General features: G+C 36.2%; 7 protein-coding genes across 10 annotated transcripts; 1 reads left to right on the top strand and 6 right to left on the bottom strand.

Annotated features, from left to right (window-relative positions):
• Positions 1-1,100: 1,100 nt before the first annotated feature.
• Positions 1,101-2,683, bottom strand: LOC8277363 (mitochondrial outer membrane protein porin of 36 kDa). The gene is made up of 5 exons (XM_002511475.4): positions 2,577-2,683; positions 2,416-2,502; positions 2,176-2,237; positions 1,742-1,983; positions 1,101-1,617 (listed from the first exon to the last, which is right to left on the bottom strand). Exons 1-5 carry the CDS (start codon positions 2,623-2,625, stop codon positions 1,302-1,304), a joined length of 756 nt encoding a protein of 251 aa, XP_002511521.1. The 5' UTR covers positions 2,626-2,683; the 3' UTR covers positions 1,101-1,301.
• A 1,677-nt stretch (positions 2,684-4,360) lies between these two features.
• On the bottom strand, positions 4,361-6,037 carry LOC8277364 (uncharacterized protein DDB_G0288629). The gene is made up of 2 exons (XM_015723880.2): positions 5,973-6,037; positions 4,361-5,449 (listed from the first exon to the last, which is right to left on the bottom strand). The coding sequence occupies exon 2, from the start codon at positions 5,442-5,444 to the stop codon at positions 5,094-5,096; it is 351 nt and encodes a 116-aa protein (XP_015579366.1). The 5' UTR covers positions 5,445-5,449; positions 5,973-6,037; the 3' UTR covers positions 4,361-5,093.
• Positions 6,038-7,355: 1,318 nt separating this feature from the next.
• LOC8277365 (protein QUIRKY) lies at positions 7,356-11,305 on the bottom strand. The gene has a single exon (XM_002511477.4). The coding sequence runs from the start codon at positions 10,948-10,950 to the stop codon at positions 7,816-7,818; it is 3,135 nt and encodes a 1,044-aa protein (XP_002511523.1). The 5' UTR covers positions 10,951-11,305; the 3' UTR covers positions 7,356-7,815.
• A 2,111-nt stretch (positions 11,306-13,416) lies between these two features.
• On the bottom strand, positions 13,417-14,531 carry LOC8277366 (inactive protein RESTRICTED TEV MOVEMENT 2). The gene is made up of 2 exons (XM_002511478.4): positions 14,309-14,531; positions 13,417-14,095 (listed from the first exon to the last, which is right to left on the bottom strand). Exons 1-2 carry the CDS (start codon positions 14,442-14,444, stop codon positions 13,566-13,568), a joined length of 666 nt encoding a protein of 221 aa, XP_002511524.1. The 5' UTR covers positions 14,445-14,531; the 3' UTR covers positions 13,417-13,565.
• Positions 14,532-15,578: 1,047 nt separating this feature from the next.
• LOC8277367 (pectate lyase) lies at positions 15,579-17,490 on the top strand. The gene is made up of 4 exons (XM_002511479.4): positions 15,579-15,830; positions 16,001-16,652; positions 16,733-16,975; positions 17,080-17,490. The coding sequence occupies exons 1-4, from the start codon at positions 15,640-15,642 to the stop codon at positions 17,293-17,295; spliced, it is 1,302 nt and encodes a 433-aa protein (XP_002511525.1). The 5' UTR covers positions 15,579-15,639; the 3' UTR covers positions 17,296-17,490.
• A 3,410-nt stretch (positions 17,491-20,900) lies between these two features.
• Positions 20,901-21,218, bottom strand: LOC112535495. The gene has a single exon (XM_025158089.1). The coding sequence runs from the start codon at positions 21,216-21,218 to the stop codon at positions 20,901-20,903; it is 318 nt and encodes a 105-aa protein (XP_025013857.1).
• A 903-nt stretch (positions 21,219-22,121) lies between these two features.
• LOC8277368 (isochorismate synthase 2, chloroplastic) lies at positions 22,122-27,773 on the bottom strand. Of its 4 annotated transcripts, none has more exons than XM_048372699.1 (15): positions 27,463-27,667; positions 27,177-27,374; positions 25,746-25,981; positions 25,541-25,658; positions 25,314-25,430; positions 25,076-25,222; positions 24,836-24,910; positions 24,678-24,750; positions 24,248-24,362; positions 24,081-24,138; positions 23,701-23,811; positions 23,376-23,460; positions 22,528-22,625; positions 22,286-22,378; positions 22,122-22,170 (listed from the first exon to the last, which is right to left on the bottom strand). In XM_048372699.1, the coding sequence occupies exons 1-15, from the start codon at positions 27,580-27,582 to the stop codon at positions 22,135-22,137; spliced, it is 1,680 nt and encodes a 559-aa protein (XP_048228656.1). In that variant the 5' UTR covers positions 27,583-27,667; the 3' UTR covers positions 22,122-22,134. The 4 variants fall into 4 exon arrangements, 3 of the variants coding, with proteins under 3 accessions (XP_048228656.1, XP_015581936.1, XP_015581951.1); XM_015726450.3 differs by having other exon boundaries at positions 24,248-24,366; positions 24,682-24,750; positions 27,463-27,666; XM_015726465.3 differs by having other exon boundaries at positions 24,248-24,366; positions 24,682-24,750; positions 27,177-27,370; positions 27,463-27,621.
• Between the last annotated feature and the right edge of the window lie 91 nt (positions 27,774-27,864).

Raw genomic sequence — 27,864 nt, 5'->3', positions numbered from 1 at the left:
AACTTAAGTGAGGGAGTGAGATAAAATAAATATTAGGTAATTATATTTTATATTTTTTATATTTAGTTTCTTATCTATTTTTAGTGTATAAAATATTAGAAAAATCATGCATGTTATATGAATGTTGATTTGGTGTCATAAGTACTTTTACTTACAATAACATGTGAAATATGTAATAGAAATATAAATTCTATTTCTATTTAAATATGATTTGAAATTACTAAGAATTTAAATTTAAATAACTACAAATTGCATTAATTATACAAATAAAAAATTCATAGTCATCTTATAATATATAAATAAATAAAAAAATCATATTTATTGTAATATTTTGATTTAGTGGTTATATAATATCCATATAATATTACACCAAACAAGGACTCATTTTTTTCACTTCAATTAGATACAATATATTATGAAAATACTGCGTGAAATAATTATAGTGGAAAGTACATAATCGTATATGATGAAGAGAATCTACCCAACAGTTTCTGGTGGATGGTTTTTAGTTTTTCTTTTTGTTTGTATCTCTTCTGATGTTTTCACAGTTATAAACTTACTGGAGGAGCTAGTCAATCTAAAACAATTAACAATGTAATGGCCTTTCAAATTGCACAGATATGGGCTTCTTTGTTCTCCTTCAAGAGTTCTTGTTATTTCTATAATGGTTCTTTGTCCCTTCTTTTATCTATTTAATTATATTTTATATTCTGCATATTTAAAGAGCCCATGTGCACATGACATTGATGAATGCTTTCGGAATCAAAGTTGTGGAATAACTTGACAAAGTTGCGAGGTGACAGGATTGGCAAGTTCTTCTCTTTTGCAGTTGTGGTCTATCTTCTTTTGCCAGAGTCTCGTATCAGAGTCAAATATTCACCGTGACTGTCGAGTACTTGAAGGGCCAACCTGATAGTTGTCCATGGTTCATGGTCGTTGTTTTTCCATGTAGTTAAAAACAAGTGCTCTAAGTAATTTCTCAAGAACATTAAATTGTTTGAATTTTTATTTTAGTAGGAACTTTTAATTTTTGTATCTTATTTCTCTATTCATTTGCATTTGGGATCATGGCGAGACCCATTTTAGCAGAGAAGATAATGTACTATGCATCAAAGTAGCTGAGGCAGATGCCTTCGTATTTGTCTTCTGTATGTCTGTTTACATTTTCCACTCACTTTCCCCTCTATTTATATAAGAAAAGGGACCTATACATAAATCTTGGAGTGTATCCATATAGTAAAAAACCAGGCTGCCATAATATGAAATGGCAGTATTATTATATTTTTCCAGGTGAAATTGCTCTAGAGATTGAAAGCCATAGAAACTCCAAGTTTGGAGATCTTGTCCGAATCTGAAGCCATGAAATCCATCTCTCCAGTGAAAGCTATGAGGAGTTTTTCCCACATTTCCAGCTTAAAGAGTGCACCGAGTTTGGCATCAGTGTTCACTCGAGCCTTCATCAATGTAGATGGGAACATGGAATGTTGTGCACCAAATGTAATTGTGGTTCTTCCAGTTGTCGAAAAATTATGCTTCAACTCTGCTGCAACGGCAGTCCTGGTGAGGTGATTGAATGAATAGTAACAGGAAGCTTTTACAGCGTCAAGTTTGTCATCCCTGAATTAGCAAGAATGCCGTACAGCATCAGTTCGTTTTACTTGATATTGATAACTAACAGAAAGTAAAAATTCTAAACCCAAAAGAAACTTGTTTTCTCTCAGTTGGTCATGGGATTACTCACAAGTTCACGGAAGAGATAATGAAGGGACTGTTGAAACTCATACCAGCACTGAATTCATCAAATGATCCTTGTGCTACATTGAAGGTAATGTCAGTCCCAAGGGAGAAAAGAGTATTTCCTGCCACACCTGACAAGTTCACAACAGGGAAATATCCATCTCCTTTGAAAGATCCCTCTTCATATGATTTTACTCCAACACCTGCAGCGATCCCGAAATACTCGTGCAAGAATCTCAGTTCCACCTGTTATTGCAGTAACCATTATCATAGAGGCATCTAAACTTGCATGACATCGATCTATAGATTTAACTATGGAATTAAAATGTCAGTTCCTTTTGAAATTAAAAGACACGTTCAGTGACCATACACAGGTGTAATTTATTCAGAAATGAAAGGGAAGATGCTTAGATGAATAAGCTGACACAATATACTTACTCTGCCAGAATCAGGAACTAAGAATCTGAAATATGTTGAGACTCCTGGCAAAATCTCTGGAGCTGTAAGAGTTATACAATGCAACACGTTAATTAAGAAAATGCTAGTCATGCAATATCCAAACTGAAAAGACTCCAAGTCCAATTTTTCAACATCTTTATTCCCAAACATTTCAATAATAACAATAAGAAAAGAACAGCATAAAACGAAATGCTAAAAGATGAAGAGTAGATGCATTACTTTGACAGGAGAGATCAAAATTCCACCTGATGTCCTTGTAACCAAAATGGGTTCTTGGATGATGAGCATAATCTCCGTAGAGAAGATCTAACAACAAGGAAAAAATAACAATGAGTAATGCATTAATAAACTGAACTTCTGAAACTAACAGTATAAAATACCTCTGGCCTTCTTGCCAATATCCTGGTATAAACCTGGACCCTTACTCATTTGTAATTAAAACTTAAAAAACAATCTATGTACAATTTTTCGTTTTAACCTGTTCCAGTTTAATGGCAGGAAAAATATATTAAAAATGGATAGAGGGTGCCAAAGAGGAAGTTTCTCATATGGTAACAAACACAAAACATTCTGTAGAAAGGGAAGCTTCTAAGAACCCTTCAATTTGATCAATGGCATATTGAAGCTGTAGACTATATTATGCTTTCTCGTATGGAGTTTCTGTCACTTGGTTTTACATTTTCCTGTCACAAGAAACAGTAAGCTAACCTTTTTCTTTTCCTAGAATTCGTAGTAGAGGAATAGACAGTCTTGCATTTTAATGTACATTTAACAGTACAATAACTCCAGTTAAAGAAAAAAAAAAAAAAGTACAACAGAATACATCTGTAGGCATCTCAAATGTAAGTGCCAATATATCTTGTTTTTCTTTTCTTCTTCTGGAGTGTGTAAATGGGTCGAAAAAAACAGAATGAATTCAAGATATATGGAGGCAAGAAGCTTGATATATTGCATTTTGTGCCAGAACATCAAGGCAGAGAAAATTCCTGTCTCTTGTCTTCTTGATGCAAATTGCCACTCCATCAAGCTAGTTTCAGTTTCCACCTTCAAAACTCGTCATGTGATTGATACATCATCGAATAGCAACAAGAAATCCACGTTGTCTTCATCCCTGTCATGTAAGTATCACGAGATTATTCCATTTATAATCGTCCCAAAAGACGAGTTACTACATGTAAAAGATACAAATAAAAAATGGTCCACCTAACATTTAATCTAAATTCTGAAAAGAAAAACACTGCAAATTTATGACATGGGGGTGAGGCCATAATGATGGAGATAACCTGCTAATAATATATGTTCCAAGTTATTGCAATTTCCTATTATATCTTGGACGAGGTTCCTTTATTATCATCTTTCTGCCATCTTCATTACTCTACTATATGAAACTGGTCAGGTCAGCCAATTTATGTTACGTAAGAAATAAGCATCAACTTCATTTTGTGTCATTCACCCAATTTTCAGCCCTATTTTTTCAATTTCTTGTTTGTTATATAAAAGAAAGTTGCATACTTCCTGAATAAATTTCTAATTTTTTGAATTTATTCAAATAGTAAAGTATACATTCAGAACATAATAGAGTCTCGAGAAAAGATAATAGAGCGTAAATAATATTTTATTTTAATGTTTTTGTGCGTGAAATTGCGGCATAAGATAAATATAATTTTTAACTCAATAATAATATATCATGTAAAGATTTAATGTTTACCCATATAAGATTAATGATCTAGATATATAAGAAACAAGAGGTGGCCTTTCCTTACATTAAATACAAATGAATTTTATTTTATTTTTTTTATTCTTGTATCATAAGTTCCATATATAATTAGAAACATTACCTATATAACCTTTTTTGTTCTTTTTTATGGGGTATGCAACTTTTTCATGAATGCAGTTTACGTATTAATTGCCTTTTCATCTAATGAAGAAGGATCTTTTTACATTCGTAGACAATTAATTCATGCATTCAGCAGATATAATTTGTATTCTCTTCCTGATTACACAATGAAACATCATGCACTAGCTACATCATGCATTTTAACCTTAAATTCTTTTCATCATCTCAATCATATCTGTCATTTTCTAATCAAGGTGACATTAGTGGTGCATCAATTAATTAAATATTTTTGGTATTGGTGGTATATGTGCAATGTGCAATGCTTTCTGCTGTTTACTTCAGCAACACGAACGTGCACAAACTATGAATCTAGCACCGCTCCATGGAGGCCAATCCTAACAAGTGGAAACCAAAGTTAATGACGTCTCTCCAATCAAATTATCTTTCCAAATGAATGGTGTGGGTCGAAGGTTCGCAGCTCAGGTGCATAGAACCTTTGGCCTAATTGCTATAAAGTGTTCTCTGTCGTGAAAGTGATTTAACTAAGGCAAATTTTGCTTAATAAGTAGACTGCATATATTGGATCAAGTGGTTTTCCACATGTTAAAGTGGGATGCATTATGATAATTGCCATGTCTGGAATGAGGCTTGGTCCGCGATCTGTGCAATTGCTTTTATCCCTCTTTTTCTGATATTGCATTGCATCGCATTGCGTTGATCCCGGACCAAGCTTCATTCCTTACATAAGTTATCGAATTAGCTGCATAAGTTATGCAAAGCGCGAGCGTCAAGCCTTGAACCGTGACCTGTAAGCGCGCACTTAAGCGTTATCTGAAATTCAACTGAACTTGATCTTTTCTTGTTTTTCTTTTTTTAATATTCAAGTGTATATCCATCATATTCTATATGTGTTACTTGCCTCTTCTTATTTACAAGTAATCATTCTTGCTGCAGGTAGTGCAGGTACGATGTTATTGTTGGGTAAATGACATAAAACACTAATTAATTATGTTTCCAACTCTGGGAGTTTTCCTTTTGCGCAGGAAAGTGCTGAAGCTGCTCATTCACTTTGATTTGGAGCAATGTTTTCAACTTCTTGAAGGAGTCTGAGAATCTCCTCTCTCTTCTGATTCAGTGCTTGAATCTTGGTGTCGAGTTTTTCGAGTTTGGCCTTTAGTTTTGCAGGGTCTTTGTTGTCTTCAGGATTCTTTTTCTTTTTCTCTTTTCCAGGACTATCTTCTTTATCCTCTTTATCTTTATTTTCCTTGTCTTTCTTCTTCTTCTTCTTGTCTTTAGATTTCTCTTCTCCATTCTCTTCCTTCTTATTGTCAACCTCCTCTTTCTTTCTATCAGGCTTGTCCTCTTCAACTTTATGATCTTCATTTTGTTTCGACTTTGCTGTCTCTCCCATTTAGCCTGATCACAACATATATTTTTTTTTTTTATTGAAATTAACCTTAAAAAGAAAAAGGAATAGCAAAGATACTGATGATGTTTCATAACATGGCATCTATACAAGCATAAGCTGGATGTTTCTTGGGTGTATAATAACACTAGATTTATATCTAATTAAATAAAAAATTCAAGTCCTAATGACCCTCTCAGCTAGTTAAATGTATTCATATCATATCTGCCATTTGTTGCCTTTGAATTCATATACTAGAAGATGGTCAAATTGAAAAAGGCAGAAAGAAACCGAGAAGTCGGACAATTAAGATAACAAAGAAAGAACGCTGAAAGTGAGTAGCTGCATAGTATGAATCAAATGAAACTCCGCTTGTATAATGCAACTGTAAATTCAATAAGCAATGAACTAATTTAAAATCATTTCATTGTGCTATTCTAAGATCATGATTTTCAGTATTGACGAATAAAAAGAAATGGTACAAAAGTTTGGTGCAGTCATAATGGAAGAAATAGAAGAATTAATGCGACAAACCTAGAATGTCAGTTGCTTAAGCAATCTCTTGTATTGTTTTACTTTGTCCAAATAGCAGTCAGTTAGTATTAATTTTGTAGGCCCTCATTTTATACTCTAATCCTGACCTTATTTTGGTGTTATAAATAGTAATGAGCTGATGTTTTTTTGCCTAGAACTATGAATACCCACCAGACATTGTAATGTGTTCTCACCAGTCCTATCTTTAGCATCAACTTTTCATGCTTTCCCACAATGTACTTGTAAGGACAATATTTCCTGGAGAATAACATCTTTTTCTTTTTTTGGTGGGATGTTATGGTTGGCCTTTTATCTTCAATTTTTAAATGAAGGATAGAGTTCCATAAAAGTTGTGAAGTTTCTCTCGACCTGTTTTTCTGTATCTTGAAGTCATTTTCTTTATATATAGCAGGATTAACAAATTCTGTATTTGATTGAATAGAAGAATGGAAAATCCTTGATCTATTGTTCATGTGTGGTTATACTTATGACAAGCACAGAAGAGGGAAATTAAAACTAGAGGAACAATTTAGTAATAATTTAACCATCTCTAGTCATGATTCAAGGAATTGATTAAAGAAATAATGGTTTGTGAGGAAATTGTCCAAATCATTTTTAATTACGATTGGGGATGGGATGGGATGTCTTATTACCCTGTCCAGTCATGGTTTAAGTAGAATAACAAGAGAAAAGAAAAAGAAAAAGAAAAAGAAAAAAACAATTCTGTTATGCTCATACTGTAAGAATAAAGAATTCTTCTAATGATTGTCCTATAGCATTTGGTTTTAGGCAAGATTCTGCATTTTAAAGTAGTCTACTGGATTAGCAAAATGTTCAGTTTATAGACTTGTACTCAAGTTCTGTAGGTGTAATATTTTGCCAACAGCTGTTTGAGGGTAACATGGTGAGGAAAATAAATGATGAGACTTGAAACATTGAAAAATATCTGCATTCTCTGAAACTGCAAATTAGAAGGGAGCCTTATTTTTCTGGTTTTGGTCCTGGAATTTGAATCTATATTACTACAGGCTTCAGATTGGGACATCATGTAACCTCAATTGAAAGGCTCATCTTTAGTTGCAGGTAAATTATTTTGTTTTGTGGCCGAATGTCAGTGGAGTGGAAATGCTGGAGTCCAATACACTGTCCTCAAAGTCAAATCCTCTTTCAAAATTATGTCTGAAAGCTGCAAATGGCCAACCTTGCATCATGACCCTAAGATATTTCATATCGAACCTTTTCGTACACTGCAATATAATAATGCCAATCACCGCAAGAAAAAAGAAAAAAGAGAATTAGATTTTTCTTTCGGGCAAGTTATATCTGCTGCCTGCTCGGTTGAAATTTATCAAACATACATTCATCGAGAAAAAAGACAAAAGGAAAAAAAATAGTTAAATGCAATTTTATATGTTAGAAAGCAAATCAATGTTTAAGCTTTTCGGGACACCATTACAGCAAACTCTCTCTCTCTCTCTCTCTCTCTCATTGAACAGGCTCCCTGAATTTTTGTTTCTGCTCCAATGTCTATATGCCCCCACTCCTTTCACTTATTCCAAGTTTCCAACCTTTAATCCATCAATTCAATTACGAAAAGAAAAATAAAACAATAATTAAAACAAAAACACATTGTGCCAACTTGCCACAGTTTTTTTTTTTTTTTCATCCCACTTTTCACAATATACTGTGTTATTAGAGTCCCTTTTCTTCTTTTTTTTCTTCCTTTCCCCGACCCAAAAACGACTACTGCTTGTTTCACACTCTTCCCCACCATTCCATAATTTAGTGCCCAAAATTTTTCAACTTTCTACTATCTATTACTATATATTTTACTCTACGAAATCTACATTAACCGATCCGATAAGCTTGGTAGCCGCCGGAAAAAGTTCAAACTAGCCGGTGGCATGGGGTCCCTAAACATTGGGTGCCTCAAATAGTAGAATCCTAAGGCTACAGCAACCATTTTTGGTGGCACCATATAAAGAATTATGGTTATAGCCAAACACACTGCTATGAATAACTTTGTGGCCCGTGGATCCCTCCAACTCACTAATGCTTGAACCCGCTCACCTTGGGTCGCAAAATCACCCAAAACTGTTTGGACCCGGGCTGCTAACATCCGTAACCTGTCATATCTGACCCGAATTAATTCAGGTGGTCTTGAGCTTGGTATTGTATCAAATTCCTCATCTAGCTCATCCGGGTCAACTGTTTCCGCTTGAGATAACCTTATATCCATACCCGCTGGTATCTTAGGCCTAAACCTATAGTACCACACACCAATCAAAACCACGTACAAGAACCCGGTAGGAACGACCAAATCGGGGTACCAAACAAGCACCAAATACAAAACATGAACTAATACTGTTGTAACCGGGTTTTTCCATCTTCGAATATCATGTAACCATTTCGCCAGCCCCACAGCCCATGCAAGAACCGCAACAATTCGAAACCAATTAGCCTTACTCTTTCGCATGCTCCAAGTGTGAGAATCCGCATCCAACATATACTGAACCACCTCATGACCCAATGCAGGCTCGGACCGCGCCAGCCATGATGCAACCATTTTAGTAGCAGCACCACGCAGTGCCTCCTGTTGTGCAACACCAAGTGGGCGTAGATAGTGCATTCTAGGAAGCAATGGTTGGCCGTATGCAGCACAAGTATCGGGTAACAAACTTGGGCAGGCAAACCGAACCGCTACTTCAATCTCACCCATTTTTTTCAACCCGGATCTTAATAAAACTAGTAGAGGATAGGAATTTGTATAGACCTTGTTGCTCTCAAGCGTAGATACGCGTATCCGTACTTTTCCTATACGGCTATCCGGCTTCTCTTCTGATGGGTCAGCAAACATACGCCAGTTGTCGAATACACCAATGGTCAAAACAGTGCAAGGGTCATAAACTTGCCACGTGTATTGTTCATTCCAACGTGGATCAAAACTGTCCGTGATTGTTCTCGTGCGGACCCACTTCTTTCCGTATTTAGCTACACAGTAAGCATCAGTGGACCCCTTTACTCCACATTGGTTTTTCATAGGAAGCAAGCCACGTGCGCCGAGAATTCCCAGCTCCAAAATCCCTATAGCCGGCTTCCAAAGCTGCTTAGCCGTTGGTCTAAAATCACTGCACACGTGCGCCGCTTCATCTAGCACGTGATACCCTCCTTCCAAGCAAAGACGAAGATGGATTCTCCCCTGGTAGAATCCACTAGCAGCACCTTCTAATGGGAACCATTTTGATGAGACGTGGCGCTCGTCAATCCGTTGCTCAATTGAGGCCACTGGAATCATGATGTGACCGAGTGATATTGCTTCCTTGCTTGTACGGTCTTCAACGACTAAAATAAGCGAGTCCTCTAATGGCTCACCGGCGACGAAAATTAAATCCTCGTGCCAGTGAAACGATGTTGTATGATTGTTCATGGAACCTCTCCTGCTTCTCACAGATTGGAATCCAAGATGAGCTTTAACTCGAATCTCTGGTGCTGTTAACGGAGGCAAATTCGAAGCAATTTGAAGATCTTGTGCTTCAATAACAGTAACTCTCAAATACCAAAGTTTTGGTGACTGATAGACCTTTGAACGAGTGTGCGCAACGTACGGTGCATCAGAGCTCCAAGCCTCCGGAAAAGCGTCGTCGTTTTGAGTTCCAATCCAAACAGAAAGCTGAATATCACCAGACACTCTACTCGAATTCTGATCAGGACCGCTCTCTAACCGATACCATTGAGGAGCCAAAGGACTATCCGGCGGGTCTCGAACTGGAACATCGGACAGATCAAAACAAACGCCGCCAAGAAACTGCTCTGTTGAGTCCCAAACAGAGATTTCTAAGGTCGAACAGGGCGAGTCTGGTTTGTTGTGACCAAGTGCAAACACCTGATGCCATTCAGGAGAATCGGTTGGCTCGCCAGGCCGGTATATCGCCGGTTTAGATCGTACAGAATGAGTAGAAGTTCTGATCTTGACAAATGGACCATCGTTCGGTGATAAACCACGAGCCTTCACTATTCTTGTAAACAAATACTGCATTGGTTCAACTAGATCGTAGGGATGAACTCTCTCATTTTCATTTTTTAATTTGCCAGATATGACTCTCGGAGAAAAATCTCCGTTTGGCCGCCGAGATAATCTCACTCTATCACCGCCAAATCTTGCACTCTGCTGCATCTTCCTCACCTCTGGTACGTAGTCCGCCTCAGGAGGCAGCGGCATAGCTGGCTCTGGAACTGGAACTGGAATAGGAAGAGGAATAGAACCAGGACCAGGACCAGGACCAGGACCAGGACCAGGACCAGGTGGAGGTGGTTCTGATGAGTGTACATGCACCACTGGAGGCGGAGACTCTCCGATAACAACAACAGGAGGAAACTGATGATCGTGGAAACGATGACTATGAGAAATATGATCATGTGGAGTAACCTCAAAAACTTTTCCTCCTTCTTCTACTACTACAACCGCTGGTGATTTAGGCGGTTCCTGCGGTGGGGCATCCTTATCAGACGGGGGAGGTGGCTGTTGATCATCAACTAACTCATCGTAGTAACAAATCCTTAACCCTAAATCACCTCGAATCCAGCTAAAGACACTTTTTTTCTCAAGAGGGAAATAGATAAGTGCTTCTTGTCCTCTCCTAGCAAACTGAGTACCATACACTTTTACCCTTCCTAAGAAGTGGTTTTTACGGCCACTGCCATTGCCGAACTTCTTATCATTGAAGACTTCAATTTCAAGCTCTTCAACCTCCATATTATCAGGATCGGAGACAATGAACTCGAGCGTCTCGTTCCATTCTGGATTGAGGTCGCGGTATTTAGTGGAAGTGCGCTTTTTCTGGCCATCAAATTCAGCGATGACATAAGGACTGGAGCTTCCTTGGCCGTCTTTAGGAAGAAGGTCACGTGCATTGGCTACTTCCACGAGTAACTTCCGTACGATTCTAGGCGGTGGTGCTGGTTCACACGGCGTCGTCATGGTCTCATCTCATTTTCTTCGAGACAAACAGTAGTAAAGTGAAGCGAAGAAAGAAAGCAGAGAAAGAAGCGATAATAGCGGGGTGGGGGGAAGAGAGAAGGGCTTGCTTTTGAGGTGTGTGCGCTCTTTCAATTTATTTATTTATTCTTTTTCATTTTTCTAATTTTCTGGAGAGGGAAATAGGGAATGTTTGGTTGTTTGCTGTGGGTAGTGGGAAATGAGATTCCATTCTCTCTCGCGAAGGATGTTTTTGTTTTTCTCTTTTTTTTTGTTTTTCGGGTGTGGCTTTCCCGCCTTTATGGGTTCGTTATCCATCTGCTTTTGTTTATATTCTTCTCTGATCTGCTGATTGTTTGTTATTGTTTTGGTCGTAGGCGTATCACTTTATTTAAATCTGGTTTCACAGGGAAAAAAAGAGAAGAAAAGAAGCGCTTTCATGATCACTATTATTTAATTATCACTATCTCTAGGTGTTCAGAAAAGAGTTTTCTCCAGTAATTAGGAAATTACTTTTATTTAATTCGATTAATAACCAACTTTATAGCTGCAATTATATAATTACTAGAATAATCTGAGGTATGGGCTGTTGCATGTATATGTAGTCAGTTCATTGGAGTAGGCAGGAGTTTTAACTCTAAAATTGTAGCAGCCTTTGTATAAATAACCCATTGGACTGAGGTTCGATATAGCAGCTTATGGGTTAAAAACCGGACTGAATACGTATGTGAACATATGCAGTAGGGTAGCTCCACCCTAGGAGAGAACTACAGCACCACTGACACAGTCATATACCACAAATGAGATGCTTCTGCAAGGCACATGATTCCATCTCCCAACTACGGCCCCTCTCCTTTTTGTTAAAAGCACCCACATTTTGAATAAAGTTTCAAACCAAAAATTCTTCTTTTTTTGTTAAAGAAAAACCCACAAAAGCATCATCATCATCATCCGTGTTTCTTATTCTTCTCTTCCTCCCTTGTATCACTTGTCAAACAGTCTAAAAAAGATCCCAAGTTCTTCCCTTTTCTTTTTATTTTTACACCACTCAATCCCAATCCAATCCACAAATTGTGTTCTTGGAGTTCCAATTGGACAATTCTCTCCCATTATATTTCTTTTTGGAATTTTTCACTTTCTGTAAATTTTACAATTCTATTTAAACTGCCAACTTTCAAGAATATTGTTAATTATCCATACTTGTCAAGGAAGCATTCCTATAAAGATGTGAATACAATTGCTAATTGATTTGAATTGAAGGAACCAAATTATGTCAGCAAGTGATCATACAATTGCTAGTAGGTTTTCTAATAATTTCCTAATATCTGATGAATTGAAGGATTCAAGCTTGACTCTCTCTCCAGAGAGAAGAGTGCGACACAGTTTCATTCTATGATCACTTGCTGACATAATTTGGTTTGCTCACTTTTATATGTCTACTTTTGACCAAACCCAATTTTGCATCCATAAACACACTTAGGATGTGACTTGGAAGACTAATTTAAATTCCCCCTGATGACATTTGCTCACCCAATTTTACTGTCCTTAATAATCTATATTTATCCCAGAAACATGCTAAACTGTTTAGAATAACCCACATATATACCTCTCTCTAAGCTCAACTTTTTGGCACGCATGTCAAAGAAGCTTCTTCCTGTAAAGTTTGGTGTTTAGCTGATCTCTTGTGCCTTTTATTTGTTTATATTATAACTTTGGTGGATTGCTTATGGAATCCGATCCTAGAAAACATTTAAAAGAAAAGTAAATTTTGAAGAGATGCTATTGTCCTGTTCTTGTTGTGGCATATATCTGGCGAGTGAGTGATTAGGCTATGATCTCAAAAGCATGTTCTACCCTAAGAATATTGGCTGAAACATACGTAAGATGCTATTATTCTTTGAATGTCCTTCTGCTGCCTTCTTTTTCTTTTTAAGTTGAGCACTCGATTTCTTATAACACTTCACAAATTTGATTGCATTTTCATGTGTTTATATATGGACATAATAAATGCTATTTTCACGCCCTTTTTTTAAATCCATTTTGGTAATTGCTCACGGGAACCTGAACCTGCCCAATTTGGCATATAATGGCCATACAAACATTGATTTGATATATGTTGAAACCATTAGAGAATTCAAGATCTTAGATCCAATCAAAGTCCACTGCCAGACCCAGATATGCTACTTTTGACCCACCGGACTAATTCTTATTAGCTGTTAAAGTATGTTTGAAAATTGATACCATTAATCCACTATTCTATGTATATCTGTACATTGACGATCCCTTTTCTTTCATATACTTTTTTTAACAATCTGGTCGTTAAATTATAGTAAGTATTTTATTTGAAATTATTTAATTTATAAAAAGTTGAATTCTTTTCACCGGTCCATACAAATTTTTAGGAGTTTATTAATTTTTATAATGAATATTAAATCAGAAAAAGAAAATCGATTATCTTAAAAGGGGAGAGGAGACTAATTATCTAAATATTTAGAGATTGAAGAAATAATCAATTTTAGAGATGGAGAATTACCCAATAAATATGCAGCACATCGCATGTGCAGACAGAGAAGCAGAATAAAAGGATAACTAGAGTGTTAGTCATAAGCAAAGTTTGCTCATTCTTGCTGATTGGAACCTAATTTACGCGACACTAACATCCCCAACGAAAATGCTATGGCTGCCGTAAGCAAAACCTCTTTGTTTTTGCATAGTATCTTCGTCGCCTTTTCTAATAGCGAACACTCTCCTTCCCATTTCTCTACAATCTCTTTGTCGAAACCATCTATACGCGAGCCTTTCTTGCTCTTTTCCTTCTTTTGGATCTGTTCTCCATCAATATTACTCTCCCCTGATCTCTCATGATCACCGCAGGTCTTCTCCTCCTTTTCTTGCATGTCATCATAATCTTTGGCGACGCCTTCCTCGTCATTGGGCTCTTTCTTTTCTACTTGTGGTTTTTTTGGGAGAGTTACATAGAGAATCCCACCATCGAATTTCTGGGTGGTCTTGTTAATATCTGAATTTTCTGGTGATTTAAATGCTTTCTCAAAATATATATATTTGTTGCTGTTCACAAGCCTTTCTCCACTCACTGTTATTTGGCCTGACTGATCAACTTGAAGCTTCACTTCTTCTTTTTCAAAATCTACAATCAATTATATACATTGTTTTGTTATGGTATGATTAGTAAACTATGTTCGGCTTTAGTTGTTTTGGTATAATTATCATATTTCAAATAAAAGAAACAGACATTGCACCAGGAAATCAAGAATCGTTTTCCATATAATAGAATAATTAACGGAATGGAATTGATTAAAGATTGAAACCAGACAGAAATTAAATGATGGCAAAGTAATACCAGGAAGATCAACAAGAAGAAAATGGCAATCTGAGTCCTCTGTCCAAACTGCAGAAGGAACAAACTCTTCAACTACATGGTCTCTAGACCGAGATCTTTCACCAACCCCTCCTCTTTTACCTTTAACATTTTCCATTGTTAAGCCTTGTCAAGAACTTGTCTTTGCAAAGAGATATGTGCTCGTTTTAAGGATGATATTCTTTGTGAAGATAATAATGTCTGAAATCCTCCATTTATAGATGACTATGGATTCATAAATTACTGTTTCAGATTTTATAAATATATGGCCAAGTTCACATAGCTTTTTTTGTGGAAATATGCATGGTTATTCCAAACTTTTCCTGTTGGAGAATTCAAGTTTTGGATCATGCATGTCCTGTAAAGTTGAATACTGTCTAAGTTGTAACAAGGAGGAAAAAGACTATTCCTTGCTTTTCTTAGGTCCAAAAACCTGTGAAACTGATACAATACTAAAGAACATTTTGTTTAATTTTTAGTTTTAAGGTATCTTTCTTGTCAGAAATAACTTATGCCTTGAATATTAACTCTTTAAGCAAGTGATTATCTAAGAAGGTAATTCATGAATACAACTAATTTATCTTAATGAAGTGTTTCTTTATTTAAAAAAAAAAGAAAAAGAAAAAAAAGAAAAGAAGGTAGTTCATGAATACAACTTTATCTTCTTTCATTGAAATATAACAAATCCTTGAAATGTTCAATCGTTCAGTTTGATTAGTCTACAAGGATATATCCACAAAATTGAGTAGATAACCAAAAATACCCTTAACACTCTAAATAAATTTAGATTATCTGTTTTCTTTTAAAAAAAAATAAATTATTACACGATTAATTTACTTATTATTAACATTGAAAATGTTCTCAATCTAAAATCCTATAATCACTTGATAAAAATAAAAAAATAAATTGACTTTTTATTGAGTCAAGTGCAAAATTTTATTATAATTAAAATAAATAAAAAATGCATGTGTATTACACTAAAAATGTATTTGTAAATAATAATAATAAAAGCCCATTGTAGTCCAACTCTTATGATAACCAATGTTTTAATAGCGTCCTCAATTCATACTTTGTTTTTCCACTATATTTTAATTTTGTCATCTCCTAAGAAGTTTGGTTTTAATTTATTTTATCCAATCCCAAATTCAAATTTACTCGATAACATCTTCTCTTATTGAATTTTAAATTTCAATTATATATACTCAATACAAAGAGAAAGCAGAGAGAGGGAGACACACACACACACACTCTCCATATCTCCTTTTCTTTTTCCCTTTGTTTATACATTTATTTACGTTTGATTGAGGTTCCAAATGGAAACTGTGAAGTACATAAAGTTGCTTGTTATTGCATTTGCTACCATAATTCCTACCTTGAAAGCCAACATTGCTCATTTTGACAAAGTCTGGCAGCAGCGAGCCAAAGAGGCTTCGCATGCTGCTCTACAGGCCTACCACCCCAATCCTGAAGACATCGTTAACCATTTCAATAAGGAAGTTGCCAAGTAAGTCGATCCCAACCCAAGTTTCATGCATATATATATATATATATATATATATATACACAGAGAGAGATTATTAGTGTTATCTTATGAAGTAATATCTTAACACGTTTGAATTTCATATATACATACATATGTTGCATATATAAATAGTTTGGAGTATGTTGATGTAGGTCCCTAAATGACTTCAGTAGCACTAGCAGTCAACTAAGCCAACATAAAAGACCATGTCATGCCACAAATCCTATTGACCGATGTTGGAGGTGTGATGCAAACTGGGCTAGTAACCGCAAGAAGCTGGCTGGTTGTGCCCTAGGGTTCGGCCGGATGACCACCGGAGGCAAGGACGGGGATTACTACGTCGTGACGGACCCATCCGATGATGACTTGGTGAACCCGAGAGAAGGTACATTGCGCTATGGAGTAATCCAGGACAGGCCACTCTGGATAACATTCGCAGGGGACATGGTGATCACTCTAAGCCAAGAGCTAATTATAAACTCTAATAAGACCATTGACGGCCGTGGGGCTAATGTGCATATCAGCTGTGGTGCTCAAATTACTATACAGTACGCGAGAAATATCATCATTCATGGCATCCACATTCATGATATCAGAGGTGGTAGCGGTGGCAAGATTAGAGACTCAGAAACACACTTTGGAAAGAGAACTGCTAGTGATGGAGACGGGATCTCCATTTACGGATCCAATAATATTTGGATCGATCATGTCTCCATCTCTAATTGCACTGATGGCCTTATTGATGCTATAATGGCATCCACTGCCATCACCATCTCTAACTGCCACTTTACCCGGCATAACACTGTAAGCTCCATATTTCATTTTCATAAGAACTTGCTTGCTGTTTTTCATGTGCATATATTAGTGTGTGTGTGTATGTATAGGTAATGCTATTAGGTGGAAATAATAAGTTCTCGGCAGATTCAGTGATGCAAGTAACAGTGGCTTTTAACCACTTTGATCGTAAACTGGTACAAAGAATGCCTAGGGTTCGGTATGGACTTGCCCATGTGGTAAATAATGACTACACCAGCTGGGAAATGTATGCCATCGGTGGTAGCGAGCACCCCACCATCATTAGCCAGGGTAACCGCTTTCTTGCACCCCCTGATCCAGACTGCAAACAGGTATACTTCCATTAACCGGTTCGCTCTATTTATATACCTTAATAAGTATGTTGCTAGGCAATCCTAGTGTGGACTATGCACCAATGATTTGTGAGTTCAATTAGGTCACCAAGAGGAATGTCGAGCCCGAAAGTGAGTGGAAATCATGGAATTGGAGATCAGAGGGAGATCTGATGCTGAATGGAGCTTTCTTTGTTGAATCTGGTAGTCCGATAGAGACACACGGGAAGGAGGAGGTACATGCAATGCCGGGGACACTTGTCCACAGGCTCACTCGTTATGCTGGAGCTCTTCATTGCAAAAAACAAAAACCTTGCTGACAAAATTGACATTGATCAAGGAGAAGCTGTAGGTGAACCCTGTTTCTGAAGCAGAGTTTTAGTTTAGAGAGCAAGTTTTACAAACATATTGTGATTTTCTTGTGATTTAGGCCTACTATCATTGTCGTGTTGGCTAATGCTAATGGCAGTTTTGTTCCTCAAGTACCTTTTGTGTGTATTATTCCTCCTTTCACATTTACCATCCAGATTTGCAAACACTATGTTGTTTCTAAAACCAGGAAAGTCTTGTGCACTGGTTATTCTGGCGAAAACAATAGACAACCTAAATCAATTAGTTTTTCTGAAGACAATAGACATTACCATATGCAAACTCACAACGCACAAACAATGATACAATACATGTAAAGAAACTAATGCAGCTTCAAAAATCATAAAGTTAACACTCCTTCTTGATGTTGGAGCTGCAAACTCCAAGCTTTTGCCTCAAGAACTCAAATCTGGCTTTAGGCAATGCCTTTGTGAAAATGTCAGCATATTGGTTTTCTATACTGCAGTAAACCAGTTGCATTTCTCCTTCCTTTTGAACATCACGAAGAAAATAGAATTTTATTTTGAAGTGTTTTGTTCTGCTATGGAACACCGAGTTGTTAGCTATTGATATTGCAGCTTGGTTGTCCACAAATATGCAAATATGCTTTCCTCTTGCTCCATATGCAAATCTGTCAAAAGTTTTCTAATCCAGAATGCTTGATTTGCAGCAGCAGTAGCTGCCACATATTCTGCTTCTGCTGCGGATTGTGCAATAATTTCTTGTTTCTTTGAACACCAGGAAAAAATTCCAGAACCAAGACTAAACCAGTAACCTGAGGTACTACACATATCATCAGCACATCCAGCCCAATCGCTATCTGAATAACCATGGAGACTGAAATTTTCAACTTGACTGAACTTTATGCCATAATCAACCGTGCCTTTTACATATCTCAGAATTCTTTTTGCTACTTGTAAATGAATTTCATTAGCACAGTTCATATATCTTGATAACAAACTCACAGCATGCATGATGTCTGGCCTGGTTGCTGTCAAGTACATCAAATAGCCAATTAAACTTTTATACAGTTTGTCATCAACTTTTTTAGCTCCATTTTCTTTCGAAAACTTTCCCTTTTGATTCATTGGAGTTGCAGTCAGCTTGCATGCTTCCATGTTAAATTTGTTGAGGACTTCTTTTGCATATTTTTGCTGGCTTACAAAAATTTTATTTTGTTTTTGTTGTACCTGCATACCAAGAAAAAATATCATTTCTCCAAGATCTGTCATTTCAAAGACCTCTTTCATCTCCTATTTGAACTTGCCAATCAGCTCCAATTTACTTCCTGTTACAAGCAGGTCATCAATATAAAGAGACACTATAAGTATTTCATCACCACTCTTCTTGATATACAAAGTAAGTTCACTTAGGCATTTTTCAAAACCTAAGTCCAGCAAGTATGCATCAATTCTTCTATACCAAGACCTTGGCGCCTGTTTTAAGCCATACATGGCCTTTTTCAGCCGATACACCTTCCCTTCTTCTCCTTGAATTGCAAAACCTTGTGGTTGTTCAATAAATATTTCTTCCTCTAGAAACCCATTTAAAAATGCTGATTTGACATCCATTTGATGTACAAGCCAACCTTTTTGTGCAGCAAGGGCCAATAACATTTGTACAGTATCTATCCTGGCAACCGGAGCAAAAGTCTTTGAAAAATATACCCCAAACATTTGAGCATACCCCTTGACGACCAGCCTCGCCTTGTACTTGTTTATAGAACCATCAGAATTGAATTTGGTTCTATAAACCCATTTCACTCCTATAGCTTTTTTGTGATTTAGTCTGTCCACTAGTTCCCATGTTTGATTCTTTTCAATCATACTAAGCTCCTCCTTCATTGCAGCCATCCATTTTTTATCAGCTGCTGTTTCTTCATACCCTGCAGGCTCCATCACAGCAACATTACACCTTTGATAGATGTCAGAAAGTGATCGAGTTCCTCTAATAGGTTCATGATCTATGTCATCATCTTCCTCATGAAGCTCAATCTTTTCTTCAGCATCACAACTCCAGCTATCTAACTCATGAAATTGTACATCTCTGCTGATTATGACTTTATTGTGGTATGGCAAGTAGATTCTATAAGGCTTTGAGGATGAGCTGTAGCCTATAAAAATTTCAGGTTTTGCTTTTTTGTCCAATTTGTCTCTCTTAACTTGATGAATATAAGAGAAACACAAGCAACCAAAAGCTTTCAAGTTAATAAATTCTAGTTTGTAGCCATACCATGCTTCAAATGGAGTTCTTTTATGCAAAGCTTTAGTTGGAAGTCTATTTAGCAGATAAACCTCTGTGTTTGCCGCCTCTGCCCAAAGTTTCTTCGGTAGCCCTTTGTCATGAATTAAGCATCTTGCCATCTCCATAATTGTTCTATTTTTTCTCTCTACCACACCATTTTGTTGGGGAGTGTAAGGTGCTGTCAACTGATGCTCGATGCCTGCATCTTGACAAAATTTATTAAATTTTTCGGAAGTATATTCAGCTCTGTTATTAAATCAAATCACCTGCATCTTTCAAACACTTTGAGTTTCCACGAAAGCTTTAAACTTCTAAAAAATGTCAGCAACTTCAGATTTCAACTTCATGAAATAAATCCAGCAAATTCTTGTGTGATCATCAATGAAAGCAATGTAGTACTTACTGTCGTTCAATGATGGTGTTCTGATGGGCCCTTCTACATCAGTGTCTACTAACTGTAATTTCTGGACAGCCCTCCAAGCCTTATTTTGTGGAAAATGGAGCCTTGTTTGTTTCCTGTATCGGCAACTTTCACATGCAGGTAGCTCCTTTTCCAATTGAGGCAAGCCCTTTGCAAGATTATTTTTCTTCATAAAAAGTATATTGACATGGTGGAAATGCCCCAACCTTTTGTGCCAAAGCAAAGTATTATTATCTTTTTTGTGTACAGCAGCCTGCTCTTCTTGCATTAAGTCTAAGGCAAAGCTTTTGTCTTTCATATGGACTTTGAACACGTCTCTGCTTTCTGCATCTTTGATTATGCAGTTTTTGTCTTCAAACAAAACTTTATATCCTATTTCCAACAACTGAGTAACACTCAAAAGGTTTTGATTAATTTCAGGCACATATAAGACATTAAAAATAAATTTCAAACCTGTGTGACCTTCAATTGCCACTGTTCTTTTGCCTTTTACACGGATATATGCCCCATTTCCAATTCTGACTTTAGAGACAGCAGTTGGATGAAGCTCTTTGAAGAGTTCATGATCATAAGACACGTGGTTTGTGCAACCACTATCTATAAGCCAGCTTTCGGTTGAGCTGTTGGTGGTGAAGCAGGATGCCACAAATATTTGCTCGCCATCTTGTGGATTTTGAGCAGCCTTAGCTTCTCCTTCTTGTTGTGGAGACCTAAATATTTTTTTTTCATATGTCCTAACTGTCTACACTTATTACATTTCACATCCGGCCTCCACCAACACCTTTTTTGTGGGTGATTGGTCTTTTTACAGAAAGGACAACATGGAAAAACTTGAGGATTGTTGTTTTTTTTGTTATCATCTGTAGAACCTCCAGGCTGCTTGTTTTTATTCTACATCTTTTTCTTGCTCTTGCCACCATTGTAGCTTTGTGATTTGGCTTGAAGAGCACCCTCTATTGTTCCTCCTTGTCTCATGCGTCTCCTTTGTTCCTGCGCCTGCAAAGCATTCAACAATTCTGCTAAGATGATGGTTGACGGGTCTTTCATGTTTTCCAAAGATGAGATTGTAGTCTCAAATCTTTCAGGAATTGTGACAAGGAGTTTTTGCACAATCCTAGAATTAGAGAAATCAGAGCCAAGGAGTTTTATGTTGTTGACAATGCCAAACAGTCTATCAGAATACTCCTTGATTGTCTCGGATTTTTTCATTTTTTCCAACTCAAATTCTCTGCATAAATTCAATGTTTTCATACCTTTGACCCTTTCGTCTCCTTTATACTCCTCCTTTAAGAAATCTCAGATCTCTTTGGCAGTTTTCGTGGTCATTATTCTATTAAAAATAGAAGTTGAGACTGCTGCAAACAAGCTAGCTCTGGCTTTGGATTTTCGCTGCTTCCGATCTTTGTGATTCTTTTATCTAAGCCATAGTTGGATTGTTTGGTAAAGGAGGAATTTCATATTCTTGTTCTACAGCTTCCCACACATCAATAGCATCAAAATAGGCTTCCATTCTAACAACCCATCCTTGATAATTTTGTCGTAAAAAATTGGAGGAGCAATTGCAATGAATGTTTTTAATGGTTGTGGTTTTGTGTTTATATTTTTTTTAAATGTTTGATTTCACAAATTCTTTAAGATATATTTCTGATACTAATTTGTTGGTAAGCTAGAACTGAAAATATTTTTAAGAACTTGTAGAAATTATATAATTTATTGAATAGCCAAGCCAACTATTTATACAGTAGGATTTTGAAATTAAAATGCAGAAAATCTGCTACAAATCAAGATTATCTAAACTGATTATTGACTACTTTATTTGCCTTAAAACAAGGACTGATATTTTATTTGCCTAAAGACTAGGACAAAATATAACTAAAGTAGCTTCAAAAATTATAAAGTTAACAATATATATATATATATATAACAGTGACTTTGTTTGCCGCTACTGGAACTCCAGAAGTTCCAGACATAGAACGAGACTGAGCTTGTTACTTTTTTTCTTGTACAGACAACCAAACAATCTGCAACAAATTGCTTTTGTATGGGAATAAAAAAGAATCCATCCATGGAACAGACCTTGACAGTTTATTCGCCCCAAATTTATTTTTTTTCCCTTGTTGGGATCTCACGTTATAAGCAATTTGGAGAACTGTCCAGCAAACTAAATCAAGGAAAAAAGTAAAAGAAAATTAGCAATTGCCGGTCATTCCACGCAAACTATGCATTATATCGTAAGTTGTATAATGGATGGATATAAAACAAGGAAAAACATAAACCTGAGATGTCTTCAGTTCCAGTTCAGCCCATTCTAAAGATGGATTGCTTCCCTCTACTATCCCTGTCCCAGCATAGATCAATGCACCAAAGCCCTAGAGTTCAAAATTGTCAGGAAACATCAGCACAATATGCTATGAGAAAATTTGGAGAAGTGACTGCTCAATCTAGTTATAATGTCTGAGATTCTGTTGACAGATTCAATCTTACTCAACATAGCAACCCAATGAAGAAAATAGCTGACCTTTTCTACCAATGCTGACCTGATGCCAACAGCAAACTCACTCTCTCCTCCTCCAAACCAGCCAACAGGACCAGCATACATTCCTCTATCAAATACTTCTGCAAAAAAGTTTTGAAAATAAACAAGAATGTTCATGTGTTGTCAGCAAACCTAAGTTCCTGGGCACCAGATAATCAGCCATCAGGATTTGGTCAGTCAAAAGTATGCCTGGCCAAGAAAAGAGCAAGGATTCTTATATGCCTATCAAAATTATTGTCTTCTGACATAAGACTGATAGTGCTACAATTTATAATAGATTTACCCATTTGTCTTGGTCCAGATAAGAAGAGCATTTATTAGTACGACTTAACAAGACTCTTACAGTTCACAGTACCCAGAGACAGGCCTTCAGAATTTTTCGTGAAAATGCAAGAGATGGAGACACAGTAAAACTTCATTTACATACATGCTCATTCATGGTAGAGTATTCCCACCCTTCATCATCACTACAACCAATTCGAGAGGTAATATCCGTGATTAATGTGCTATTACTCGATTGTTTATATGAACAAATAATTTGTACATCACTTTTGATAAGTTGGGTGGGATGAGATGAGACTTACTTGAGAGCATATGAAACTCACTCTTACATTATAGAAATAACACTTCCTTACATCTGATTTCTTTTGCAAGATCAAATTAAGACATTTGCATAAAATTGACACTAGAGGAAACAAATGAATTCACCTCCGCAGACAAGAAGACTTTAGGACGATTTATCAGACAAAAAATTCAAAACTCAAAAAGTAGTTCCACTGAAATGGCAAAAAAGGAAAAGGAAAGAAAATTAGAGTGATAGATGCACACACCAGTTTCTGCAATTAAAAGGCGTGCCTCTTCTGTTGGAAATCCACAAACTGCAGGAGTTGGATGAAGAGAAGACAAGATGTCGAACTGGAAAAGAAAGAGAAGAATGGAAATTATTTATTCATTAAAGAACAAGGGTAATGAATCAGTTCCTATGCAACAATAACTCTCCATTATCAAATAAAAACAAAATGCACAAACAGAAAAAGGTCAAGGTAAAAAACATAAAAAAATCTTTACAACATACAAGGGGAATATAAATAAAATACTCATCTTACATGTATTTAAGGGGGAATTTCTTTATCAGAGATATGTGTGTTCCTTTACCTCATCGTCTTCACTCCTTAATGTTCCTGACAACTGAGCATACAAATGTTGGACTCTTGAGAATTTTCGTATTGCTTTATTCGGTTCAATTACAACTCTGCTACACACTGCCTGCAAAGCAGAATAGTGTAAGAAGTGTACATTTCATTCCATTTATTTTGTTTTCCTTTTCTTCATGTTGGATAGTAGTTACTTATGTATCCACTGCAAAGGTCTCAGGTCAGTTGAACCAGGATGAGAATATCAGATAAGCATAATTGATAATATTTATCTCATCATCATACATATCACTTGGACTGCTATAGTCCATCGTCATCATATAGAAAAGAGAACTGTCAAGACGGTAAAAATATAGTAAGGGCACTAGAAACTGAACTTGCCTCTAATTTTCTTCTTATGCTGTCTCGGACTATGGCAAACTCAAGATGGTCCTTGGGACTGAAATGAAGGATAACGCATAGTGATATATAAATTAGCCTCAGAAGCATTTAACATCATTTACAGTACAATGACTCAATAATTGATCAAGTGAAAAATACCAATAAACCTGGAAAGTAAATCGAGCTCTATTTGAAGATCTAGAGCCTTTGATCCGCCTCTGGCACGGGTTCCTGCCAGTGCCTCACTACTAACTCCTAACCATTTTCTGTGAAGTAGTTGCTCTGGCTATTCATAAAGTTCGTACAAGTCAAAACTAGAACAGGGCCAATTGATCTCTATTGGATGTGAAAATTTAAGTCTTAAATATTACTGAATAAATCAATTAACTTAAAAAATTTGAGGAATCAGAAGAGAAGACTTTTGACTTCAAAATCCAGTTTATTGCAACATGATAAATTTGCAGCCTAGACCATTAAAAACATGCAAAATCAGTTTTATTGGCATGTTCAGAAATTCGCAGATAGAGAAGAAGTTTATAGATATAAGTACATAAACCACCGCATTATTTGTGGAAGGGATAAAAGATTAACGATTACTTGCCGTGTTCCCAATAAATGCTGGACTATTAGGAGGCTGAAGACAAAATTGATAAGCATTCTCTCCTTCGACCTGTAAATGAATTTTAAGCGTCCTACTTATCACTTATAATTTGTAAAATTGATGATTCACAGAACAATTATAAAGATAAAAGTACCTGCAAACAAGCTAACCATGTTATGGGATCGATGTCGTTAGCAGTTACAACTCTGCTACTACGTGCAAGTACAACCTAAATTTCAAGGCATGATTGATAGATCAAAGACTAATGGAACGTTAACAAGAATTATTTCTAGGCAAAAGAAGGTTACTAACGTCCATTCTTATGGCAGGAAAAGGAACTGCAAGCTAGATAATACAGATACAATTATGACACAATTCTACTCTTAGTTTATACCTTTGTGAGAGGTGAGCTTCTTCTATTTATTATCTGCAAAGCTCTCTTCACGGCAAGATCCCAGTAAGTCTTACTGGGAAAGTGATTAATGTTCAAAATGAATGTTCTACTGAATTCTTTACACAACTTTACAGCGGTAGAAGAAATCTGCATTGATATTGTATTAAACAAAATGGTCTAATTTCCATGTTTAACTAGCATGTGACGGATCCAGTAACTGCGAAAAACTGTAGGAAACCTGACTCATGGTAAGTTGAAGTGCATCAATGGCTTGTTCCCATGTCCATGAAAGGGCATTATCCCAAGCAATAGTTGCAGCAAGCATCGAACTTCCTTCAAGCTCATCAAACTCAACCTGTCATTTGTAGTATCTAGCAAACAAGTCTTATATAACTAGCAACAAGGACATGATCTTCTAAACATAATATGAATTAAAATTGAAAGGAAGCAAAGCAATTGCTTTACCTGAGGAACAATGAAGTAAAATGAACCAAAGGATTCCCACTCAGATGATATGTTAGCCATTGCATCAAATCGAATTGCACCATAAGCACGAACCAAAGGACATTTGGCTGATAAGAACCTTCATAGTTAAACCGACACAAATAATAAATATATAAGAATAATAAAACATGCAAATTATAAAATTACTAGTTGCTTTTTGTTTGACCTCTTTATGGACTTCCAGTCATTGTAGGAGAAAGGATGGATATGCGTAAAAAGGACAGCAGAGCCTACACCAGCTACACTCACTAAATTATGGACACTGCCATTTCCACCGTTGAAGTCTAGGAAAAGATCGGTGTCATCCTTTCTTCTGCTTCTGCCTGAGAAGAAGCAGCGTGGAAGAAGGTCGTGCTGTGCATGGAGCCATTGAATTGCTTCAATTTGCTGTTTGATTGGTACCTTTCAATCAAAAATTAACGTGAACTGAAAAGTGATCAGGAGTGCCTGTAAACCATAAACTGGAAAGTTTGGCAGAGCTCAGTACAAGTTTCTGAGAGAAGAGAAAAGTTAGGGTGGCTGCTTCACATTTGGCCTCAGTAACAAAAACACGTTTGGCCCTATGTGTAAATTAATATTGGTAACTTCAAGCAATTAGACAATTTATTTTCCTTGGAATGCTAAGATTTCTTTTGGGAAAAGAAACAAAGAAAATTTCAATTGCTCCATTTGTATTTTTTTACCCAATAATTTCTCTTAGTTTCTAGATATGATATTAGCAAATTTTATGATAAATTCTGAAGAACGAATATGCATGTGAGCTGCAAACAATTCTAGTTAGCCGCTAGTTTCACTTATTTGTCACTACCGTATAATAAATAAATTTAATAAACATAAATAATCAAATTATATTTATTCACAAATAAATTTAAAATATTGTGTATTTATCATAAAATTGATAACATTCAATAAAATTTCTAATTTTTATTTTAGTAAAATTTCCACAAACATTTAGTTGATGAAATTATCAAGTTAAGTTTTATTTAATAAAAGTATAAAAAATTCTTATTTGGACTTAGTATATTTCCATTTATATACTAAATTGATAAATGACTGACCCATAATAATTAGTTTTAAATGATAAAACATGTGTTAATCATCTAATACTAAAGTATAAAATATTTATTTTTTAAAAAAATATATAAAATATTGTATTAATTATGATGTATATATCAAGATAATGTTTTACTAAACTAATTCAAGAGAGGGTCATTGAGCCCAACTCTAAGTAATTCGGATGCTGACGGCTTGATTCAATTCTAGTCCAATATTTAATACTTGCTAAAAGGTGAACAATAAATGGTTGTATGCAGAAAGAAATATTTGTTTTTCTCTTTTAATCTCTTACAAAGTCTTTAAAAATATATTTAGACAAAAAAAAAAAAAAAAGAAGCCATTTTTAATTTGCACAGCATGGCATGTCCAAACGTAGAGCACCATGAAGGGAAGATGCCTCCCATCCGATACCACCAGCCACGTGGCATAAACCCATTTCTCCATAAAAGTCTAGCACATTTCAGATAAGAAATCCACACCAATAATACATTTCTACATACTGTAGTCTACTGAATTTGGCATCGCAAAGTCAAAAACATACCTGGAGACGTATAATCCCTGAAGTCAAAAGTGGAGGATTAGCTTTAATATCAGAAATTGCAAAATTGAGAGTCTCCATAGCCATTGCAGGAGACGGTAATGCTGGAAATGTTTTAGTTTCAATGGTCCCAATGGGCACTCTCGGGTCACTTTGGCACCCATTCATGGACACTGAACATGACTGATATCTCTGTTCTATCTTATGTAAAGTCAAGCAAAACATTTTAGATTTTTGCAAGAACGAAGTGAATCTTTGAAGAAGTAAAAGAATGTTACAAGCGGCTTACATTGTGAAAGAGATGGAGTGATTGCTTGGTAGAAATTGGTTGGCCAGAAAGACTGCATTTAGCTGATTCTAAATCCATGAAACGTGCAAGACAATGCTTGGCTACAGCAGCAGTTGCCATGAGCGAGAGGGAAGCACCTACCACGATGCGGTGTTGGTATGGTAATGAGATGACCCAAATGACCACTAATTCATTTTTGACATTTTATATCTGCTAGTTGACTGGCTGTCACAGTGACACGTATCATTTATTCTCTGCTTTACAAATGTTATTTCCACGAGAAGTAACTTTTTTATTCGAACCCATAAAATAAAGTCGTTACCTTGGCAATTGAAGTTATGCAAATTCCCCACTCACTAAATTGATATAACTCAATTAGTAATAGAGTTATATCAATAACTA

This window comes from Ricinus communis, chromosome 4 (genome assembly GCF_019578655.1).
Source record: "Ricinus communis isolate WT05 ecotype wild-type chromosome 4, ASM1957865v1, whole genome shotgun sequence".
Lineage (NCBI taxonomy): Eukaryota > Viridiplantae > Streptophyta > Magnoliopsida > Malpighiales > Euphorbiaceae > Ricinus > Ricinus communis.
This window is presented reverse-complemented; position numbering and strand designations above follow the sequence as displayed.

Excerpts from the sequence above, each read along its gene's own strand:
- LOC8277365 (XM_002511477.4), bottom strand. The coding sequence starts at position 10,950 with ATGACGACGCCGTGTGAACCAGCACCACCGCCTAGAATCGTACGGAAG.
- LOC8277367 (XM_002511479.4), top strand. The coding sequence starts at position 15,640 with ATGGAAACTGTGAAGTACATAAAGTTGCTTGTTATTGCATTTGCTACC. Across the intron at positions 15,831-16,000 it reads TTCAATAAGGAAGTTGCCAA|GTCCCTAAATGACTTCAGTA; the intron begins GTAAGTCGATCC and ends ATGTTGATGTAG. Across the intron at positions 16,653-16,732 it reads ACTTTACCCGGCATAACACT|GTAATGCTATTAGGTGGAAA; the intron begins GTAAGCTCCATA and ends GTGTATGTATAG.
- LOC8277364 (XM_015723880.2), bottom strand. The coding sequence starts at position 5,444 with ATGGGAGAGACAGCAAAGTCGAAACAAAATGAAGATCATAAAGTTGAA.
- LOC112535495 (XM_025158089.1), bottom strand. The coding sequence starts at position 21,218 with ATGAAAAAATCCGAGACAATCAAGGAGTATTCTGATAGACTGTTTGGC.
- LOC8277363 (XM_002511475.4), bottom strand. The coding sequence starts at position 2,625 with ATGAGTAAGGGTCCAGGTTTATACCAGGATATTGGCAAGAAGGCCAGA. Across the intron at positions 2,238-2,415 it reads TTTTGATCTCTCCTGTCAAA|CTCCAGAGATTTTGCCAGGA; the intron begins GTAATGCATCTA and ends TAACTCTTACAG. Across the intron at positions 1,618-1,741 it reads ATTATCTCTTCCGTGAACTT|GGATGACAAACTTGACGCTG; the intron begins GTGAGTAATCCC and ends TTGCTAATTCAG.
- LOC8277368 (XM_048372699.1), bottom strand. The coding sequence starts at position 27,582 with ATGGCAACTGCTGCTGTAGCCAAGCATTGTCTTGCACGTTTCATGGAT. Across the intron at positions 24,363-24,677 it reads ATTTATTGGGAACACGGCAA|AGCAACTACTTCACAGAAAA; the intron begins GTAATCGTTAAT and ends ATGAATAGCCAG. Across the intron at positions 22,379-22,527 it reads GGTCAGCATTGGTAGAAAAG|GGCTTTGGTGCATTGATCTA; the intron begins GTCAGCTATTTT and ends TTTGAACTCTAG.
- LOC8277366 (XM_002511478.4), bottom strand. The coding sequence starts at position 14,444 with ATGGAAAATGTTAAAGGTAAAAGAGGAGGGGTTGGTGAAAGATCTCGG. Across the intron at positions 14,096-14,308 it reads TCTTCTTGTTGATCTTCCTG|ATTTTGAAAAAGAAGAAGTG; the intron begins GTATTACTTTGC and ends AATTGATTGTAG.